Source organism: Neomonachus schauinslandi, chromosome 13, assembly GCF_002201575.2.
Source record: "Neomonachus schauinslandi chromosome 13, ASM220157v2, whole genome shotgun sequence".
In the NCBI taxonomy this organism is placed as follows: Eukaryota; Metazoa; Chordata; class Mammalia; order Carnivora; family Phocidae; genus Neomonachus; species Neomonachus schauinslandi.
The window spans coordinates 86865919-86887288 of NC_058415.1; the positions used below are offsets into that span (position 1 = coordinate 86865919).

General features: G+C 58.4%; 2 protein-coding genes across 8 annotated transcripts in view; one reads left to right on the forward strand and one right to left on the reverse strand.

Moving 5' to 3' along the window:
• Nucleotides 1-2508: 2508 nt before the first annotated feature.
• DOLPP1 (dolichyldiphosphatase 1) lies at nt 2509-11817 on the forward strand. 2 transcript variants are annotated; one of them, XM_021691427.1, is made up of 8 exons: nt 2509-2587; nt 6044-6144; nt 6402-6486; nt 6590-6689; nt 6919-7017; nt 7561-7689; nt 8127-8216; nt 10287-11817. In XM_021691427.1, exons 1-8 carry the CDS (start codon nt 2512-2514, stop codon nt 10321-10323), a joined length of 717 nt encoding a protein of 238 aa, XP_021547102.1. In that variant the 5' UTR covers nt 2509-2511; the 3' UTR covers nt 10324-11817. The 2 variants fall into 2 exon arrangements, with proteins under 2 accessions (XP_021547102.1, XP_044776514.1); XM_044920579.1 differs by lacking the exon at nt 7561-7689.
• A 4390-nt stretch (nt 11818-16207) lies between these two features.
• Nucleotides 16208-21370, reverse strand: part of CRAT (carnitine O-acetyltransferase) — a 13893-nt gene continuing 8730 nt past the window's right edge. For 2 of the 6 annotated variants that reach the window (XM_044920638.1, XM_021691456.2), the window contains exons 7-14: nt 20831-21009; nt 20218-20318; nt 19711-19830; nt 19411-19533; nt 19175-19310; nt 18734-18796; nt 17825-17962; nt 16772-17077 (exon numbers count right to left, since the gene is read on the reverse strand). In XM_044920638.1, coding sequence (XP_044776573.1) covers nt 16862-17077; nt 17825-17962; nt 18734-18796; nt 19175-19310; nt 19411-19533; nt 19711-19830; nt 20218-20318; nt 20831-21009 — 1076 coding nt within the window. In that variant the 3' untranslated portion in view covers nt 16772-16861. Of the gene's footprint in view, nt 17078-17824; nt 17963-18733; nt 18797-19174; nt 19311-19410; nt 19534-19710; nt 19831-20217; nt 20319-20830; nt 21010-21370 lie in introns of all 6 variants that reach the window. The other 4 variants (XM_021691457.2, XM_021691455.2, XM_044920637.1 and 1 more) reach the window with 4 other exon arrangements.

Here is a 21370-nt window from a genome sequence, read left to right on the forward strand (position 1 = left end):
AGACAGGGTGTCCGGGGCACCTCAGGTCCTGGTTTTTGGTCTGAGGGCTGCTTACATAGATGTGCTTCGTTTGTGAAACTTCATCAAACTGTACACATCTGATTTCTGGAATTTCCTATATGAATGTTATATTTTAATTTTTTTTTTTTTTTAAGAAGCAAAGCCCAACCAAACAACCAACCCACCCTTCAGAGCTCCGCTTTGTCCTCACCACTGGTGGTGGTCCTCAAAGTCTGGGGTGGCCAGGCCCCTGCCGGTCCCCCTCTCCCAGCATCTGTCCCCCTCCCTATCTCTTGCCCTTTCCACCCAGCCACACTCCGGGGTCAGGACACTTGCTTATGCTGCTCTCTCTGCCAGGAAAATCCCACTCTGGATAACACCCTCTCATTTTATAGTTCCTTGCCCTTGTCACTTCCTCCAGAACACTCTCCCTGAGGTGAGAGGGCTCTGGAGTCAGATAGGCTTGGGTTTCAGGGGCTCTGTGTCTCTAGGCCTATTTGCTCATCAGTGAAATGGCTGCCAACCAGGGAGGCGCAAAGCAGCCAGGCTCAGGACGGCTGCCCTGTGCCAGGGAATTATTCTGGGAAACTCACAGCCCCCTCCTCACACCTCCTGCTTCTCACAGGCTAATAATGACAGCGCCTGAGGGAGCAAAGTGCAGGTGACAGGGAGATGGAGCTAGCTGACCCAGACAAGCCCAGGCTGGGCCGGGTGGGAGCTGAGTACAGTTGAGAGGGCCCTGGGGGCCCTCCTGGCTTGCTGGTGGGTTGAGCCACCACCATCCCCCCCTACCCGACTCCTCAGCGCAGCCCACGGTTGTGGCTCCCGTGGTTGTGGCAGAGTGAGCCACTCTGGGCGGTGAAAACTTCTGCTTTATCCTCACTTCTCACAAGGACTTAGACTACTTATTGAGCACTTGTTCTAGCGCTAGTCTGGGCCAGGCTCAAACACGTGACAGGCCCTGGTTTTTTTTTTTTTTTTTGAGATTTTATTTATTTGAGAGAGAGAGCGCACACGAGAGCGGGGTGAGGGGCAGAGGGAGAAGCCAACTCCCCACTGAGCAGGGAGCCAAATGCAGGACTCGATCCTGGGACTCTGGGATCATGGCCTGAGCAGAAGGCAGATGGTTAACCCACTGAACCACCCAGGCGCCCCCAGGCCCTGTCTTCATGTTGCTCAGGCTTCTCCACGTGTGGCTGGACCTACTTATATTAGAACCCCTAGAGCACATAGAAATGCAGACTCCAAGGCTCTGACTCAGATCTACTGGATCAACCCAGGCCCCAGTGGGACCCAGGAAGCTACATTTCTACAAGCTGATCTTGGTGCTGCATGAAGTCAGAGAACCACTGCTCACTGGGAGACAGACAAGGAACCAGAAATGGTCCAGCGTGATCAGAGCTGAGGTAGAAGAGGAGATGCAACGGGAACCCAGTTGAGGCCTCTCACCTGGCCATGGAAACCTCTCAGTGAGAACAGACACTTGAGCCAGACTTGGGGCAGACACCTGAGCCAGGCAAAGAGGCAGGAGGGGAGATGCTTTCCACGCAGCAGAACAGCCTGTGCCAAGGCTAGGAGACAAGAGGGCCGGGCATCTTGGCTGAGCTGAGTAATTCAATCTAGCCGGAGAGACAGTGGGGGCAGGAGACGGAGAGGCGGGTGGGAAGGTGTGGCTGTTTACGCGGGGCCTTATGGCCACTGAGAGGAATGTTTCGGGGAAACAGGTGTAGGTGGAAAACTGGCTTCTTGTTTAAAATGCTCCCAAGATGCCTAAAGCAGAATAAATGTGACTGAATCAAAACATCTTTGTTAATTCAGTGAAAGAAGGAAGGAATCTTCCTCAACTTCAGCTAAGCTTCCATTCTGTAAAACATTTAGGGCACCGACTGTGGTTCGACTTAGGTTGCCTCCTCCACCCCACACACTTTTAACACAAGTGTTGTTGGCTTTGTGCCAACGGATCTTTAGCCTCATTGTACTCATAACTAAAAGTCGGTCGGCTCAGACCCCAACGTGCCGAGGCTGCCTCCCCGTCCGAGGGTGCGTTCTGACGGGAGCCCAGCTCCCGCCAACCCCGGCCGGGCTTGGGGTACTGGGGAAGCCTCCACTCCGCGCAGGTCCCAGCCAAACCAAAGCTCCCACCAAACTTCAACACGCCCCCCAAGCTAGCGCCTGATTGGCCCGCCCTGCTCACAGTGTGAGCCCGCTTCGCCTTGTGATTGGCTGTTCTGCTCTCTGTTGTGTGCTCGAACCCCCCTCTTTTCTGATTGGCCAGGCTCCTACCTGTGCTCGCCCTGGATTGGGCGCCGGCTCGGTCGGCTCGCATGCTCCGGGGCCCCGCTCTCTGATTCGCCGCTCGGGTCAGCCTCAGGGCCGGCACGCTAAATGGCTGCGCCGCTACCTGTATCGGCCTCCGATTGGGCACGCGGCGCCTCCCCGGCGTGATAGGTCAGGACCACCGCCCCCCTGGCTTCCCATTGGCTGCTCGGCGAAGCCCGGTCTCCGGGTAAGATGGCAGCGGACGGACAGTGCTCGCTCCCCGCTTCATGGCGGCCGGTGACCCTCACCCACGTCGAATATCCTACAGGTAAAAGGCGGCCCCGCCTCGGAGGACGCCTTCCTGGGGCCGGCCCGTCAGCCCTGGGCGCTCCGGCCCGCGCGAGCCCGCGGAGGGGGCGCCGGGGGACCGGGGTGGGAACTGTCAAATAGTGAGCCTTGGAGGGGGTTCGGCCGGCGCCCGCGCCGCGCAGGCGCAGTAGTGCGGCGATGAGCTGGGCGAAATTGTGAGCGGCTCTTTCGCGCACTCTGCGGCTGCGCGGCCGGGCCGCTCCCCCGGGTCCCGGGACGCTGGTGGGCTGTAATGGGGCTGGGGTCTGCGTGAGGCGGGAATGGATGACTGGCCTGGAGCTGGGCCCTTCTTCCCTGACCTCCCTGGAGGCCAAGAGGCCAGACTCCCTCCTCGGCGTGCAGGGAGTGCTTCTTTCCTTCAGTCAGCGCTTTTAGGCTGCAAAGAGCTCCCCACTGCTGGGAGTGTGTAAACCGAGGCCGGGAGGTTATTCGTTGTTTGAGTACTTGTGCCACGCCCTGAGCAGGGCACTGCCCCACATCAGAGGGGGCCGTGTTAGGGGACTGGCAGCCTGTGGGATCTGACTTCTGGAGTTCCCCAATCAGATACATCTCTAGAAGTGCAGGTTTTTCCAGCTGAGAGGTCCTTTAGCGACCATTCTGTAGGCTCGTAGAGTGGTGCAGAGCTTGGGCCTTTGGGTCAGAAGTATCTGGGCTCCAGTTCAGGCTGAGGCCTGGTGCAAATGACTTCACCTCTCTGTGCCTCCTTTAGTTCATCTCTAAAGTGGGACTGATCACAGTGCCTTTATAGCGGTGATGTGAGAAATGCTGAGTGCGATGCCTGGCACACAGTAAGCATTCAATATGTAACTGCAGTGAATATCACCTCACCTTTCCAGGATCCCCTCAAGCCCACCCCACCCTCCCCGAGTAGGATGATTGGGTGTTGGGTGAGACTGGGGGCCCCTCATTGAGCCCTGGTTGCCCCGAGAAGGGCCTGCTCATGCTGTTCTTGGTCGCAGAGTTATGAGTACCTGGCCCCGCTGAGGGCCCCAGGGCTGGATGCCTGGGAACTTTGACCCTAGGTGTTCTCGGTTATAGCGGGGGCGGGGTGGCCCTGCCAGGCCTGTGCCCTGCCTGCCTGCCCACCATTTATGCATCATTCATTCAGCCAGTATTCACTGAGCACCTCCTGAGTGCTAGGCCCTGAGCTAGGTCTGGGTTTAGAATGGTGAACAGACTTCTGCCCTATGGACTGTGAAAAAAACCCCACTTTACAGGAGGGAAACCGAGGCCTGGAGAGGGGAAGGGACTTGAAGGCCTCAGCACTTTCATATTTCCCCTCCCTGGCCTCAGAGTAGCTTCTCTGAGCGCTCACAGACCAGAAGAAGGAACCTGGCGTTCGTGAGCAGCGTGACACAGGCTGTGACAAGGGACCCTTTGCAGGGTCTGTGAGTGCCTGGAGGAGGGACCTGGGTGAAGCTGGGGGCCTCGTTTGAGGTCTAGTCCCTTGTTAACTCTTCTGTGGCCCCTTTTGTGCCCTCACCACACTTATCCTTGCTTCCTTCGTCCCTTCTCTACTCATGTGGCGTCGTTTTTGAGCCTAGTTAAGTGCCAGGTGCTGTGCTGGGCTTGGGGGATTGAGCAGGGTATAGCGACCCCATCCCTAATCTCCTGGAGCCTACTGTGGAGAGGGAGAGACAGATAACGGCCCCATAGCTACACTAGCGAGTGCATCATGAGCCATGCCCTGGTTACAGATTCCCCCACAGCCTGAGAGCTCTGCAGTGGCAGGAATGTGTCTTTTTTTTTTTTGCCACTATGGTGGCTGCTTAATTTATGTTGCATTAACCCATATGGCATCTCAGTTGGGGGAGCCTGTGTGTGCGAAGGTCCAGAAGTGGGACAGGGCAGGGAGCACTCAGGGAACTAGAGTTCTGTTCCTGGGGACTGGAGCAGAGGTGGGAGGGAAGCAGGGCCAGGACTGTGCGGGGCCTGATGAGCTGGGCTGAGGTAGGACTCATCCCAAGGGCAGAGGGAGCCACACAGCGGCTTAGATCAGAGAGTGCTGAGGCCAGAGTCTCTATGGCATCTGCAGGAAGGCCCAAGGTCACGTTGGCTGTGGGCCAGGCCGTGGAGATGGTCAAACGTTTTGGGGTGCAAGTTACTCCCTGTCATTACAACCCAGTGCTCGGGGCATCAGCTGGGCAGCTGAGAAACCCAGAATCTCAGAGCTGGAAGGGACCAGGCCATCATGTGGCTGAGGAGACAGGCCTGTGACAGGTGAGGGCCTCACCTAGTGTCATCCGGTGGGCCCGGGGCAGCAATGGCAACTTGTACCTAGTTTGCCGGCCCCTTCCCCCGTGCCAGTTCCCAGCCAGTCCTACCATGGGTAGATGTGAGTGAGGCCAGGTGTGTGACCATCTCTTCAGACTGGAATCTGGGCTCAGCCCTGTGTGGGCACCTTCCTGCTCCCTGTGTGAGACCAGGCTGGTGGGGTGGGCCGTTCCCATGCTGGGTTCTCCCAACATGGAAGCATCCCTAGGTGCCAGGGCTGAACTGGTCTCGTGGGTCTTGCCACATCAAAGCTCCCATAGCTGTAGGACGTGGGTGCTAATATCCCCTTTTCACTGGCACAGGAGCTGAACCATGCACCATGCGTGCCCTCTGACCCTAGAGCGGCCACGCAGATGCCCTGTCTCTAATGGTGAGGGCAGTCTTTGGATTCTGTGTCACCCCTGCCCTTAACCAAGAGGGAGCGTGGCTCTTGTCTCTTGGCTTCAGTGTCCTCAGCTCTCAAAGGGGCTCCTGATCCCCGCATGGCCTCCTTTCTGGGCCTTGAGGAGGGTAGAAACAGGTAGAGGCTGCCATACTGGGCAAAGCAGCCTGTCCCCTCCCCTCACTTGGTCCCTGTCAGGCTCTGCAGTGTCCAGAGACTACCAGGTTCCGCTGGAGGCCCCGGACTTGGCTGGGGCAGCTTCAGCACAGCCCTGTGTTCCAGAGGCACCCATGTGCCTGCTGGCCTGCCTCCTGGTACGGGACCTGGCCTCTGAGGTCAGACCAAGCCGGGTTCAAATTCCTGCTTTGGCAGGGTGATGGGTTTACTACCTGAACCAGGTCAGAGACTTGGATTTTAGGCCAGATCTCACCTCTTTCTGGCTGTGTGACCTTGGGCAAGTCATGCAACCCCTGTGGAACTCAGTTTCTTCATTTACAGGATGGGGCCAGTGAGGGCACCAGCTTTAAAGTTATGATCTATGAACATGAGGGCCCAGTGAACAGACACTGGCACATCATGCCCATGACTGAGTTGGTGAGGTCAACTGGTAGACTGAGGCATCCACAGCTGCCTGGTCCTGCCCTTTGGGCCCTTCTGGGCCTCCTTTCTGGCTCAGGCCCCACTTGACTTGCTGGGCGCTGGCCCCTCTTCTGATTGCTGTGCTCTGTCCTCATCCTCTTCTCCCTTTATCCACCCCAGGTGATCTCTCTGGCCACCTCCTTGCCTACCTGAGCCTCAGCCCCGTCTTCGTCATAGTTGGTTTCGTGACCCTCATCATATTCAAGCGGGAGCTGCACACGGTAAGTCTGTCCCTGCCCGGCCCTGCCCGGCCCTCCACTGCCCCCATGCCAGGGAGGGGGCGCTGCACCGCTTCATCCTGGGTGCTTTGCTTTCTCTTTCCTGCCCCCGCCTTTCTTGAGGTGTGCGGGGCTTCCTGGCCGGGTCGGGCTTGTTCACTAGTTGGGCTGGGAGGTTCAGGTAGATGCCACAGTCTCTGGGCCTGGGTGCTGACCAGCAGGCACACAGAGGCCCAGCTGACCACACATCTTCCTGGCAGATTTCATTCCTAGGGGGCCTGGCACTGAACGAGGGGGTCAACTGGCTGATCAAACACGTCATTCAGGAGCCACGGCCCTGTGGAGGTAGGGCCTGGGTCGTGGGGCCGGGGGGGGGGGGGCGTCCCCCGGACAGAACATGACTGGGAGGCCTGCAGCCTCCCATCTCGCTCTGTTCTCTCTCTCCCAGGCCCCCACATGGCAGTGGGCACCAAGTACGGGATGCCCTCCAGCCATTCCCAGTTTATGTGGTTCTTCTCCGTCTACTCCTTCCTTTTCCTGTATTTAAGGTGAGGTTCTGCCCTGGCTGGGGTGGCCCTGAACTGGCCCAGGCTGACCTCTGCCAGGGACTCTCTGTCAGCTCTTTGGACACCCCTGGGGCTTGGCCTCCGTCGGGGTGGGAGGAGCTGCAGCCAAGGAGAAGGTGCCCAGGCAGCATTTGGATGGGACCAGGGGCTGGTGGGGAGGCCTGGGCGCCAGGCTGGGGGCTGAGGCCATCTGACCGGCCTCTTTTCCCAGAATGCACCAAACAAACAACGCCAGGTTCCTGGACTTGCTGTGGAGGCACGTGCTCTCCCTGGGTCTCCTCACCGCGGCCTTTCTAGTCTCCTACAGCAGGTACGGAGGGAGGGAGAGCCCCTGCCCCCTGCCCTGCCCACTTGGGGTCCTGCTGGATTCGTGGTCCCTGTTGGACCTGCGTATGGACCCGAGTCCCAGAGGCTGTAGAGCAGGGCTGGGGAAGGGGTCCCAGGCCTCTCATTTTAAAGGGCTAGGACTCTGCTCCCCCTTCCAGCCCAGTCCTTCCTCTCTCCTCCGGGCCGAGCCCACAGTTCTGGGGACACCTGCACACATCCGCCGTCTGTTCCCTGTGTCCCGGAGGAGCTTATTGAAGACAAACTCAGAGCTGAAGGCTGGACAGAAGGGAGGCAAATCCCAGCCGAACCATCCCTTCACTTCTGTGGTTGGGGGAGCAGCTGTTGGAACGAGCATCTCCTTCTGAAAGTAGATTGGAGGCTGTGTGTTCATAGGAGTCTCTCCTATCTGTGTGTGTCTCCCCGTGTGCACGCACAGGTCCCTGGGAAGCCAGCGCTTGGGCATGGGGGGACCGTGCAGGCCTGTGCCCAGCTGGGTCTCATGAACTTCCCTCTGTCCTTGGCCCAGGGTCTACCTGCTGTACCACACCTGGAGCCAGGTGCTCTATGGGGGCATTGCTGGGAGCCTCATGGCCGTCGCCTGGTTCGCCTTCACCCAGGAGGTCCTCACCCCGCTGTTCCCTAGGATAGCAGCCTGGTAACTGCCTCCTGGCCCTGTGGCTGCCCCACCTGCCTCTGCCCTCAGCCTCTAGCTCCCTGGGAGGGCGGCCCTAGTGTCCCTGTCTCTGGTGGGCATGGGCTGCGGGTCCTGCTTGCCTGGCGTCCTCCTCCCCCAGGGGTTTCTTCAGGCCCAGAAGCCAAGGGGCCACCCTCTGCACCTAGGCTCTCAGGGATTTAGGAAGCAGCCCGAGGCCTGCTGGGCTGTGTGTACCGTGGGGCAGCGCCCCTGCCTGGGTATCACACAGGTGACACATCTGGGTCTCTTTGTGGCTCCTGGGTCACAGGCCAGGCAAAGACTCTCTGAGCAGTGGGGGAGGGTGCATTGCCAGCCCTGGGCACTGGTGGGGGAGTTTGGCTTGGTGATAGGCTCATGCCCTGATGTGGTCCTGGCTTTCTGGATGTCTGTTTCTCCAGGCCTATCTCTGAGTTCTTTCTAATCCGAGACACGAGCCTCATTCCCAACGTACTCTGGTTTGAGTACACGGTAACCCGGGCAGAAGCCAGGTGAGTTAGGGGCCAGCAGTCACTGGGTCCTGGCTCAGTGGGACAGAGCCCCACAGCGCCCACTGCCCCCCTGTTTGGAGGGCTCCCCAATAGCCAGCCACTTGCCTCAGCACTTTTCTTGCACTACCTCATTGAACCTTCCTCTGGGTCCCATTTTACAGCTGAGAAGCTGAGGCTCAGAGAAGAGAGGAGGAGTTGCTTGACTGGGGACTTGAAGATGGTGGGTGTGGGAGCTAGGCAGGGAACCTGGCTATCTGGCCCAGAGCTGTGCTTTTAGCCTCTGTGGCCCAGAATGAGAGAGCTGGGCAGCTTAAGATTCTCAGGGTGGCTGAATGTGGATACTCCTTGGATTTGTTTAGTCCAGATACTTTCCTACAGATGGGTAAACTGAGGCACAGGGAGTTGGGGCTGCCCATGGATGCATAGCAAGTCAGAACAAAGCTGGGCTTTGGAGCCTCCTGACTCAGCTCTCCCTCTCCACTCACCCCAGATCCTGGGTGGGGTTCCAGCTGGGCTGGGGAAGGCCCCGTTTCTTCCCAGGTTCAGAGGGGGAGCTGAGGTGAGGTGAGACTCCAGCCTGGGAGGTTTCCTGACATGCTGGTGAGAAGAACCCTGGGGCAGGCTGGGGCCCTGTGTTGTAGCATCCGGGAAATGTGTCTGGGGCATCATGGTCCAAATTATCCTAATGAGCTTAAGGGTAAAGCCTGGGATCCATGAGGAAAGGGGATTTGAGGGGGTTAGGGCAGGCAATCCCATTATTGCCCATTATTGATGGAAGGGCCCCAGCTGGCCCAGGCGCCCCACCTGGCCCCACCTGGCTGGCCGCCACCTGCTTTCAGCAACCAGAATTTCCATGAGCACCTGCTCTGGGCCAGGCCACGTGCTAGGGGGTAATACAGAGGGAGACAGTCACGGTAGGCAGGGGAGACATGAGGAATGAAGCACCTGTCTGTGCAATCTGTGTCCTGGGCCTGGGAGCTCGTGACAGGATCCTGATTGGCTGGGAGGTGCCCGGGGGAGGAGGCAGACCTGAGTGTGGAGCAAGAGTGGGCCTGTTGAAGTGGGGGTGGCAGAGAGTGTGCTCTCCGCAGAGGAAACAGCACCCTCAAAGCTCCTAAGGCAGGACAAAGCTTGGTGAGTCCACCAAACAGAGGCAGGTGTGGTTGGAGCCCAGGGGACAAGGGGACAGAGTAGGGGATGAGGCTGGGGCCACATCGTGCAGGACATGTGGGCGCAGTTAGTTTTCTGAATTTTATTTATTTATTTTAAAGATTTTATTTATTTATTTGACAGAAAGAGACAAAGCGAGAGAAGGAACACAAGCTGGGGGAGTGGGAGAGGGAGAAGCAGGCCTCCGGCCAAGCAGGGAGCCCGATGCGGGGCTTCATCCCAGGATCCTGGGATCATGACCCGAGCTGAAGGCAGACGCTTAACGACTGAGCCACCCAGGCGCCCCGAGATTTCTGAATTTTAAATGGGACTCTAGACAAGTCCATTCTCCTTTCTGAGCCTCAGCCAGCCCCTCTAGAAAATGGGGGAGATTGTCCTTGCTTCCCTCAAGTTCCTGGGCCCATCGTGGATATAGCCATTTCCCCAACCAGATACTCAAATCCCCTGTAGAACATCCATCAGTAGTTCTACGTTTGCCTACACAGCTCCAGGTGGAGAACTGTCTTTTGTCTGTTTCGGTTAATGATAACAGAACCCTGCTTGTGTTGGCTTATCTGTAATCCCCAGCATTAGTCGGATTCCAGCCAGGTCCCTCTGACCTCAGGCCTCATCCCTGGCCCACCTCTGCCCCAGTGTCTTGACTGGGTTCCTGAACTCCAGAACTGAGACATCTGGGTTACAGACCCAGCCTGAGACATCGATCCTCTCTGGGATTCCAAATCCCAGGTGCCAGGGCAGGGAGCTCTGGATTGGCCCAGTTTGAGTCCGGGGTGGGCAATCACCCATTTTGATGGGACTATGGATAAGGAGGGGACACCTGAGGGCATGGCTCACTGAATGCCAGGGGTCCCCTCATTTGACCCCTAAGCATCCTGACATTTGACCCCCACCGCTTTGTAGGAACAGACAGCGTAAGCTGGGGACAAAACTGCAGTGACCGGTGAGTGTGGCTGGTTCCAGCCTCCAGATCTGGCCTGCACGATGCCTGCAGGATGGACAGAATGACAGACAGAGGGATGAAGCAGAGACCTCTACAGACCCAAGTCACCAAGTGGAGCCTTTTTTTTCTTATTTTAATTTTAATGAACAAGGTGGACCAAAGGGCCGAGCCAGCCCCTCAACCCAGGACCCTGGGGGGCCTGCTGCCAGGGGGCCACACGGCCAGAGACCCTCGCTGTGCTGCTGCCCGCCCCTGGTCGGGCGGAAAGTGCCCTGGGCACTGGGGTGTGGTGTAGAAGAAGAGGGCTTGCCTCTGGTCGCAGGGCCAGGAAATCCAGGTGGCGTGAGAAATACTATTTATTTTGGGGTTTTGTCAAAGGCAGATGGGCTTTTGGAGACGGGGCCGGAAGAGGCTGCCTGCTCTGCCGTGGTTGGCCTGCAACAGAGGAGGGGCCGAGGTCAGCCCGCCCGGGGCCTAGGGGACACGCCGCCTCGCCCTGTGCCAGAGAGGTGGCGTGGGGGCCCCGGTGGAGGGGAGCACCCCCATGCCCTCCCTGCCACCAATGCCATTCCAGAACCTTGTTCAGTGTTTCCTTGTCTGGGGGGCGGGGCCCCGAGAGAGTGCGCATCTGGCGGCTGCTATCATTGTGCCCTACCCGTACCGACCCTGCACCACAAGGGCTTTCTCCGGTCCCCTGTCCCCAAGACAATGGTCCCCTTCTGACAAAAGAGCCTGCACATGTGGGTGAGCGAACCCAGGCTGTTTACAGCTCTTTTTTTGTCCTGCCATCCAGTAGCAGTTAGTTGTCAAACTCTACCCAGACAGAGCGCAGAGGAAGCGGGAGCCGGGTGAGGGGAGCGGAGCTGGGGGCGCCTGATGTCTCTGTCCTCCCTTCCCCTCCCCTCTGTGTGCTCGGAACACTCCCTTGTCCTTCTTGACACCCTCCGAGAGCCTGGCTTGTCCGGCATCCTCAAGCCTGTGTCCGGGGTGTGGTTGCACAGGTCCCCACTGTCCAGTGTGGGGGGCGGCTGCTCCCAAAGGGACCCGACCTCTGAAGTCACTCTCAAGTGGAGTTGTGGAGAAGAGATGCTTCCAGACTCTGGAAGTTTCTAAAACTGAACCAGGCTGCTCGGGACCTGTGTTCCATACCCCGCCCCTGACCCTTTTTCTTTGTGGAGGTTCCTAATCTGCTGCTGAAGCACAATATTTCGGTGCTTTCTTTTCTCATTTGTTAAAGACAGCGTCCAAAAGCCATTCCAGATGCCAGGACCAGGGGCCTATTTCTGGGGAAGGTTGGTCAGTCCCCACGTTTTCCTCCCCTTCCTTTTCTTATTTTTATTTTTTATTTTTTGCCTGAGACAAGCCAAGTGTGAGGTGGTTTGATTTAAGAAAAATCAATGAAATTGTTTACTATTGTTTTAAAATAAAACCTTGAACTCTGGCAGCTCGAGCATATGTTGCCTGAGCTCATGAGAGGAGACTGGGGGGTGGCCGTGGGGACATGCGACCCTGAGGGGCAGGGATTATGGTTAACACCATAAAATCATAAGCATCTCCAAGACATCTAGTCCCTTCCAGCCCCCAGACCTGGGGTTTGAACAGCCCCTGTGACATTTCGCACCAGTGTCTGAGGAGACCTCACTGCCTGCTGTTCAGCCGCAAGTTGCCCCTTCCGGCGGTCCTGCTCCGCCCCGCCGCGTGGTCCCGGCTGGCTCTGGCGCTGCCCTCGGCCTCACTGCCCCCTCCGTGGGACAGCCCTTGGGGACTGGGCAAGCGTGCCCTTCCTAAGCCTCTGCCGCCTCCACTCCCTGTTTAACTCAGTGTCTTGCTTTGGAAGATACAGCTGTAGGCTGAGCCGCGTGTTTGGAGGGCTTGTGGGAGTGCCATGGGTCTCAGGTCATCCCCAAGGGCTGGCCCGTGGTAGGGAGTCTACTCCTTCCTTGATCCATGCAGCAGAGATGCAGAACGACCACCCTCAGTCAGGGTCAGGGTGAACCAGAACTATCTGTCCTCACATGAGCCTGGAGGTTGGGTTTGGATCCCTGCTGGGTCCACAGAACCTTGACATTCAGTTATGTTGACCTCACCCCAGGTATGTGGCAGAAGCAAACAAATCTCTGGAGGAAACTTCATCCAAGGCCTATCTGTGTACATAGTTTTTGAAGATTTTATTTATTAGAGAGAGAGCACAAGCGGGGGCAGAGGGAGAGGGACAAGCTGACTCTCGTCTGAGCACAGAGCCTGACACGGGGCTCGATCCCAGGACCCTGAATTTGGACCTGAGCCAAAGGCAGACGCTTAACCAACTGAGCCACCAGGCGCCCCTGCGTAAAATGTTTTTAAATTATGGTGCACAAAATACAGACCGAGACGGCCAGGTACAAAAGGAAGTGGGGCCATGACTGAGAACTAGCAGAAAGCAGGCGACGGAGGCAGACCCATAGATACCAGGATGATACTGGAATGATCAGGCACAGACTAAATTGTTCTACTGTTTTAAGGAAATAAAAGACAAACTTGAAAATATCTGTAGGGGACAGGAAACTAAAGTGCGATCTGGCAGATGTTAAAATGAATCAAATGTGAAAAATAGAATAGCTAAGAAACAAGAACCCAATAGGTGGTGCAAGGCAGACTGGACCCAGTTGAACAAGCAAGCTGGAGGACAGGTGGGACGAGATCCAGCAGGCAGGGAGGAGAGAGGAAAGGAAAGGCGTTGCCCAGTGAGCGCGGGGGGTTCCCTGAGTCCCAGGTAGACTCGCTGCCTTTACCCCCATTGACAGCTCCCCGCCCCTGCCCACCATCCCCACCTTTAGGCAGCCCAACTTGTCCTGTTCAGTCTGGGCCCCAAGCCTAGCTGACTCTACTTCATACTTGATAAACATCTTTCAAATGTCTGTCTCGTTCCACCTGCCAGGCCGCTCTGGGTCCAGGTCCCTCCCTGGAGACCGCGAAGCCTCTGCCCATGGCTCCCTCATCCGCAGCCCAGCCAGGCCCCCTTCAACCCATTGCTCAGCATCTTCCTAAAACACCATTCTCACTGTCTTGGGAGAGTCCCCCTGTATGGGGCCCTAGGTGGTCTGGCCTTCACCTCACCTGGCAGGCTCCAGCCCCTGCGCTTTCCCAGTGAAAAGAGCCCAAAGCAAGTTCATGCCAACCTGGACAAACTTTTAGGGGATCTAGGTAAAAAACAAGTAATCTTTCATTCATTCATTGTGTCATAGTTTCGATTTTAATAATGTATTGCACAAAATTTATTTACAACTTGTATCTTTTAACCTTCAGATTAGCTTTTTTTTTTTTTTTTTTTAAAGATTTTATTTATTTGTCAGAGAGCGAGAGAGAGAGCACACAAGCAGGGGGAGTGGGAGAGGGAGAAGCAGGCTTCCCGCAGAGCAGGGAGCCCGATGCGGGGCTCGATCCCAGGGCTCTGGGATCATGACCCGAGTCGAAGGCAGCCGCTCAACTGACTGAGCCACCCAGGCGTCCCTGTACAAAATATACTTAGAGCCATTCTTTTTCACTCACACTTTGCAAAAAACCCACAGAAAACCACCACCACCCCCCAAACCAAGTTCTTCATCTGCATCATTGGCATCAGGGTCTGCTGGCTCCCGGGGCCAACAGTCCTCTGGGTCCACTGGCTAAGCGCATGACACTATCCCTAGAAATTTTATCCCAAGATGCAAGTGTCCACTGGCATAACGTTCAGTTGGTTTTATTTATTTTTATAAATAAATAAAATCCAGACAGTTGGATTTAAAAACTCAATCCTGGGGCGCCTGGGTGGCTCAGCCGTTAAGCATCTGCCTTCGGCTCAGGTCACGATCCCAGGCTGCTGGGATCGAGCCCCGCATCGGGCTCCCTGCTCCATGGGAAGCCTGCTTCTCCCTCTCCCACTCCCCCTGCTTGTGTTCCCTCTCTCACTGTCTCTCTCTCTCTCTGTCAAATAAATAATGTTAAAAAAAACAACAACAAAAAAACTCGATCCTGTAGGAGTGTGTCATCTCCCCAACACCTCCCACAGTGTCCAGAGACCTTTAAAACGCTTGTTCCCCCATGCAACACTCGCAGAGTGTGAGGTCACATGTCATGCCCTCAGGAATAATGACTAAATCAGTGTTCTTTTGCCTTCCGCTCACCCCCACCCCACCCCCAGCCTTCCGTCTAACACTGCTTGGGGTCATCTGTGCTAAATGCGTCTTCTCCAAATGGTACTTTCAGCCCTAGAGAACTGAGTGAGCCTCTGTAGCAGTTCCTCACTCCTGAAGGATCGTTTTGCCTTATATTCAGACCCATGCACTTCTTAGAACTCGAGCCTCGGGAGCCCTGGGTGTCTGTCCAGGCAGTGTCCTCGGCCTGGATCCCTCTCGCTGCTCCCCTGCTGCCCCAGGCTGGGTTGGGTGTGCGCCTCCCTGCAGTACCAGGGCTCACCTGTGCACTCACTCAACTCCTGCAGTGGGCCTGCTCCCAAGACTCCCAGTAGCCCCCTGGGGGAGCAGCACCACCTCCATGATACGGACGAGGACACCCGGGCACAGGGAAGCCAAGGGCCAGCCAAAGCTCTCCAGCGGTGGAGTAGAGGCTGTGTCCTGTGGGGTTCTCTGGCAGGCCTTCCTGCTCACGGCCCCTAAGACGAGGGCACTCCCGTACCCCTTCCCTTGGCATCCACCCAACCCTACTGGCCGTGCTGGGGTCCTGAGTGGCCAGGCCTAGGACAACACCCACTCCCCCCGTTTTCTGGGCCCCACCTCTTGCTCCCTGGGACTTTGGGCAAGGGGCATACCCTGTCCTAGCCTCATCAGAGAACAGGGACGCCGAGTCCCCACCTGTGTGGCTGTGAGGAGGCCCCATCAGGCTGGACGGTCCCCAGTGCCTAGCACAGGTTAGTTTCACCTGTCAGTGCCTTGGTCCAGCTGGCGCCTTCCTGTGCCTCCCGGGCTGGGGCCCTCTGTCCTCCTTCATCACCAGCTCAGGGGCCCGAGTCCAGGCCGGTTTCCACCCCGGGCTCCTTTCTCCTCCACCTGCTGCCCCGGGGTTGTCTGAGTGGGTGTGGTGTTGGCGCTGGGTGCTTGGCTATGTGGGCTCCTCTGGAAATGTCTCTCTGCCACTATTAGTGGCCTGGTGACCTTAACCTCCCTGAGCTTGTTTCTGCGTCTGCAAGATGGAGAAAGCCAGAGGATCTACCCTCACGTGATTGTCCCGAGTCAGCCAGGTCGCCTCACTCACAAGCTCTGCGACCTCTCCCACCTCCACCTCCTCGGCCCCTGTTCTGGGGAGTTTCACAGGTGCCTTCCTTAGGGCCAGTATCCTTCTGAGTAGGAGACTCTTCTCTCCATAAACAGCCTACTTGATTTTGGCAGGACACCCTGGCCCTGTGAGGTGTGGGTGGTTGGGGACACGTATAGGGTTCTGATCAGCTGGCCGCATGACCTGGTGTCTGCTAGGCCCTGGCAGCACCTGGGGCTGGGCCGGGCTGAGCAAGGCTGCTTGGCCGCGGCCGCTGCCGGCTCAGTGTGTGTGTCGGGGCGGCAGGACGAGGCCCTGAGAGTCGGCTCCACACTGCCTAGCCCGCCACAGCTGCGGCTGTGAGGCCCCCCAGCCCCCCCGGGAGAGTCGTTCCCACCCACAGCCCATGGACAGGGAGGCCCAAGTCAGTGGAGACTGCAGCCCTGGGTCTGGTGCCATTCCCAGCTAAGTGCCCTGAGGTCGGCATTGGCCTGCAGCTCCCCAGCCGAAGCCAGAGAACCCTCCTCTTGGCTGCTCTGGGAGCCTCCGGGCCTGCTGGCTGCTTGGACACTGGCTCCCAGATGCAGGCCAAGTTGAGAGAAGGCAAAGCGTCTGCCCCACCTCGCCTGCCCCCTCGGCTGAAACACCTCTCCACCGACAAATTTCTGCTTTATTAATTAATCACCTTGCATGTTACTGTTATACAACCATCAACATGGTTCAGGAATCAAGCTGAGTGGAAGCAAGTGAGTCGGGGCTCAGGGGCCACATGATCCAAAAGAGCACAGCAACCCCCCTCCCCCCCGGGGAAGACGGTACTGCCATGCAGGGTGGGCCGCGTTGAGGCCTTGGGTTTCCCTTACCAGCACACCCTGCACCCTGGCCTCAGCCTCGGGGAGGCCTGGAGCCCCTGGCTCTAGAGAGTCCTGGCTCTAGATCCTTAGGAGCCAGCAGTGTAGAGGGCAGGGGGCTGGCTAGAGCTGAGCTAGCAAGAAAAGGACTTCCCAGTCTGCTGCCCTAGCGAGGGACGGGCTCTTTGGGCTCCTTCCCCTGGAGGTGGGCTCATGGGTGACGCGCTGGGCGCCAGGGCCTTCTGTCCTACTCAGCCTCTGAACTCAGCCCAGGACCTGGGCCCAGCAAATGCTGGGGATGACCCCATGGAAGGCCCTGGCTCAGGCCTGCAGGCCCTGCATTAGTCAGATCTGCAGGGCCCGGTGGGGAGGGAGCAAAGGAGCGGAACGTTGGTGGGCAGCCCACTCCCGGGGTGGGCGTGGCTGTGGCGCCGGCAGGCCTGAGCACAGGGGGCTCACAGCTTGGCCCGAGGGTGGTTCTGCAGCAGTGCGCGCATGTCCAGGAGTGCCTTCTCCAGGTAGTGCGCCAGGCGGGCTGCGTTGGTCTCGGCACAGCTGTTGTAGGCCGACACGGAGAAGTTGATGTGAGCCTCCATGGGGTTATAGCAAACGCCATAGCCATCTGGGACCACGGGCCCAAAGAACATGACACAGTCTGTCTTGGCAGGGACCTGGAGACAGCACAGGACTGAGGCTTCTGTCCTACCCCACAGGCTCCCCTCCAGCCCCGCGGTGGCACCAGCCGGCCTTTCTATATCTCTGCTCTCACTGTGCTCTGCCCGAGACGCCCCTTCCTCTTCTCCAGCAGATGCCTTCCTTCTCCTCCTCCTTTGGGGTGCAGTTCTGGAGTCAACCCTCTACGGAGCTGTCCTTGCCATTCCCGAGGGAGCTTTAAGTGCTCCCTCCTTGAGCCTCCCCTGACCCCCAGCACTTGCTGAGGCGGGGAGGGGGGGGAACGTCACTGCCTTGGTCCCTGTGCTTCCAGCCTACACTGTGAGCCCCCAGGGACACAGGATGGTGGTCTGTCCCTGCTGTGTTCCAGTGCCCAGCACTGGATGGCATGACTCAGACGTTCCTTCGTGTCTGACCAGTGAATGAATAAAGGTGATTCTCCCACAGTGGGGGGTGGGGGCGGGGGTGGGGGGGAACTCTGACTCCTTCTCAGCCTCCCTGAGCTGCAGCACAGCCCCCTGACCCCAGCTCTTCCACCAGAACTCAGTTCTTCAGCAGTGGACATGGGGTGGCCTCTATGGGTCACGCCACCACCAAGGTCTGACCATGTTCTGGACTTTGGCTCTATTCAGTGGAGCCTTTGTCCAGCTCCAGCAGGGTCTGTGCCATCCCACCCCAGGGCACCTAGGGCAGTGGCGGGGCCCGGAGGGCAGGAAAACCCAGATGGCTCCGGGGCAGTGGCCCACCTGGCTGGTGGAGAGGTTGAAGTGCATAGCGACGGCGTAGGAGGTGTCCATAAAGATGTCGGGCATGCTCACCAGGTCCTCAATGGCCTGCAGCTTCAGGCCCAGCAGGTGCCGGTCGAAGGCCTCCCCGCGGATGGCCTGTGGGAGGGGAAGCCATCAGGCGCAGCGGCTGCAGGCCCAGAGGGGGCCCCTGACCTTCCTCAAAGGCTTGCGGCAGCAGCGCCTCTTCCACACGGTGGTCCCTTGGACTCCCAAGACCAGAGGGTCCAGGCAGTACAGCCCTCCCATTACAGATGGGGAAACTGAGGCCCAGGGACCTGTCCAGGGAGGGACCAGGGCAGGATTAAAAACACAGGCCTACAGCTGGGTGGCCTGGCCCCATCCTGGCTATGGGGCCTTCGCAGGTCACTTACATCCTGGAGCCTCAGTGTCTTCATCTATAAAATGGGGATGGTCACTGAATTTCCTTTTACAGGGTGGCAGTGAGATCGAAATGGACATCTGCATGGAACGTGGGCCGAGCCCGGCGCACACAGGTGCTCAGAGCCAGATGGAAACCCAGGCCTCCACCCTCCTGACCACCGCCCAAGCTGTCAGAGGGCAGGACCGCTGCTGTTGGCCAGACCCTGCAAACCCTCAGCGTCCTGGGCTCCCGGGACATTGAGGAGAGAGCATGACGCAAGGGTTCTGGGGCTGGGCCAGCAAGATCCAGAGGCTAACCTGGGACCAACAAAGTCACTGGGCTGAGCCTTGGTTTCTCCAACTTTAAAACGGCAATATTCAGCCTGGCTCCAGGTGCCCCAAGTGCCCCAAGGTTTGCGGAGGAGGGGTTTGTGTTAAGGGTGAGCAGCATTTGCTGCAGGGATGGACAGGCAGATGGACAGCTGGGAAATGAGGTCGTTCGGTCACCTGGTCGGCGTAGGCTCGGTGGGCTTGCACGGCCTTCCGCAGCAGCTCCACCTTCTGGTGCTCCTAGGGGGTGAGGGAGTTGAAGTATATGTCCCTTCCCTGTTCCTGCCGCCCACACCCCAGCAGCCCACTTCCCAGCCAGCACTGGAGTCCACGCCCCCTGAGAGCAGAAATGGGAACTGCCCTCTCTCTCGTCAGTCCTTCTCCGAGGCCTGACCCATAGAGCAGAAGCTTGCTGCAGATAAGTGAATGAACAAACAGTTCCTTTTAGTCTTTGGCTGCCAGGAAGCTCAGGGCCAAATCATGACTCCACCTTCTGGGAGATTCCCAGCACCCAGGGGTTGAAGGATTGGAAGGACAGTAGGTGCTCAATCAGTGGTGTGATGACAGAACGTATAGGAAGGGAGACCAGCTTGCCCACCCTTACCCTGGACCACTCACCGACACGCTGGGGTCGTCCATGGCTTTGACGAAGGCCAGCGAGTCCACGGAGGCGGAGCGGATGGTGTCGGTGCGGCCCAGGTGAAACATGCGCAGGGAGGCACTCTCGTACGTGGCGCACGCCTGTTTGTAAATCCTGGGTGGGAGAGGGGGCTGAGCACCCCCCTGGCAGGCTGCCCCGCCTCCACCCCCAGGCCTCATGCCTCCTCCACCGGCGGGGTGGGGGCGGGGCGCACCGGTAGTAGGCCAGCTGTAGGGCCATCTGGACAAAGGCATCAGGGCTCAGCTTCTCCGCCTTGGGGAAGTCTTTTCCAAAGTGGTGGAACACCATCACCATGATGTCCAGGTCCTGGATCATGCTGGGGTGGGGTGAGAGGGAGCTGGGTCAGCATCTGGCAGCCCCTGGCTGCCCAAGGGAAGGCCCAAGAGCAAGCTCAGTAGCAGCCGGGTACGACGACAGACCCAGAACAGGAGCCCGGCAGGCTCCAGGGACCCGGGCTTTTACCCTAACTTAACCATCTGTGCCCGGTGCTTACATGCTGAGATTCTGCCTGGCCTTTTCAATGTCACTCTTGATCTCGGGGGTAATGTTGAACCGCAGCTTCTTGGGCATGGGCAGGGGCACCATGGGGGACCGCACAAGCTCGGGCTTCTTCCTGCATGGGACACGGGGAGGCCTCAGGAGCCTGGGTCCATACCTGGGCCTGGGGTGGGGGTGGGGCACAGGTCCCCGAGGCTGGAGGGAGCCAGCCTAGGGAGACCCTGGGTTTGCTCCTTAGAAAAATGCCTTCGCCCCAGCTTTCTAGGAGCCACATGGAGGAGGCCTGCAGAGGGGAGGGGACTTGTCCGAGGTCCTGTAGCTGGGAAGTGGCAGAGCCGGAAGGCAAACCCAGGTCTGACAGACTCTACGCCCAGGCCTTCCTTCCTCCAGCTTCATTTGAAGAAACAGATTCCCAGGCCCAAGGGAGAGGGGCGTTCCCCGTGTGTGTCACCTATCACCGGGAGCTAGGGAACTGGGTAGAGGGTGGGACAACCACACTCACGTGAACTCGATGACGTGGTCCACAAGGGCAATGATGGGGGGGCCCTCTGCTGCTGCATGCTCATAAACAAGCCCACAGGAGCCATCTTCTGCCACAATGAACTATGGAGGGGAGCAGGGACCCGTCAGGCCCAGGGCCCTGGAGCCACTCTCTGCTGGCTGGGTCCGTGGGAAGCGCCTCTCTGAAGCCATCTCAGGGGTTAGGCTGACTTATGATTGTTATTAGTAACAGCTAATGCTCAGCAGGGGCCTTGGGCCCATTCCAGGCCACAGCAAGCACATCGCATACTCCTACACCTCACTGAGTCCCTGCACTACCCTCCCTGGGGGTCATTTTACAGGCGCAGAGAGGGAAAGTCACGGCCAAGACCGCGTCGCTCTGCCTGGCCCCACAGCCCAGGCTCTCTCTGATGTGCTGCAGGGGCGACAGCGGTTTCTGGGCCAGGCCCGCTAATGACAGGCTAACCGCCTGGTAATTACAGCCACGTCCACCTGCTGGCTTCCCACCTGTTTTACTAGCTGGGAGGCCAGGGACGCCCAGGCGAGGGGCAGGAAGTCCTGAGGCTGCAGTGGGCCAAGTTTGGGTGTGCATCCTGGCCCCGCCGAGGCCTCACCTGCAGCGTCTTGTCGAACCAGCGATTGCCACTGTTAAGCTTGCCCCCGCCCCCGTGCAGCATCTGGCCGGCCACATGGCTGCGGTACACATCGTCTGAGACCCGGGGCATGGGGGCGTCCAGGCACAAGGTGAAGATGCTCTTCTGGATGGAGCGTACTGATTCCCGGTTCACCTTGTCTGTGGAGGCAGGCGGGAGGGGTGTGAGATGGGGCTGAATGTCAGGCCCGGGGAGGCCTCGGAGGCTTCCAGAGCATTCATCTCGTGTTAGGCCTCGGAGGCTTCCAGAGCATTCATCTCGTGTTCCATGCAGATGTCCATTTCGATCTCCTCAACAGGACCCTGCGGCTCCCCCGACACCCCATGAGGCAGGGCCCAATACCGGACCCACATTAGAAATGAGGAAACAGGGGCGCCTGGGTGGTTCAGTTGGTTAAGCGTCTGCCTTCAGCTCACGTCATGATCCCAGGGTCCTGGGATCGGGCCCCGCATCGGGCTCCCTGCTCCGCGGGAAGCCTGCTTCTCCTTCTCCCACTCCCCC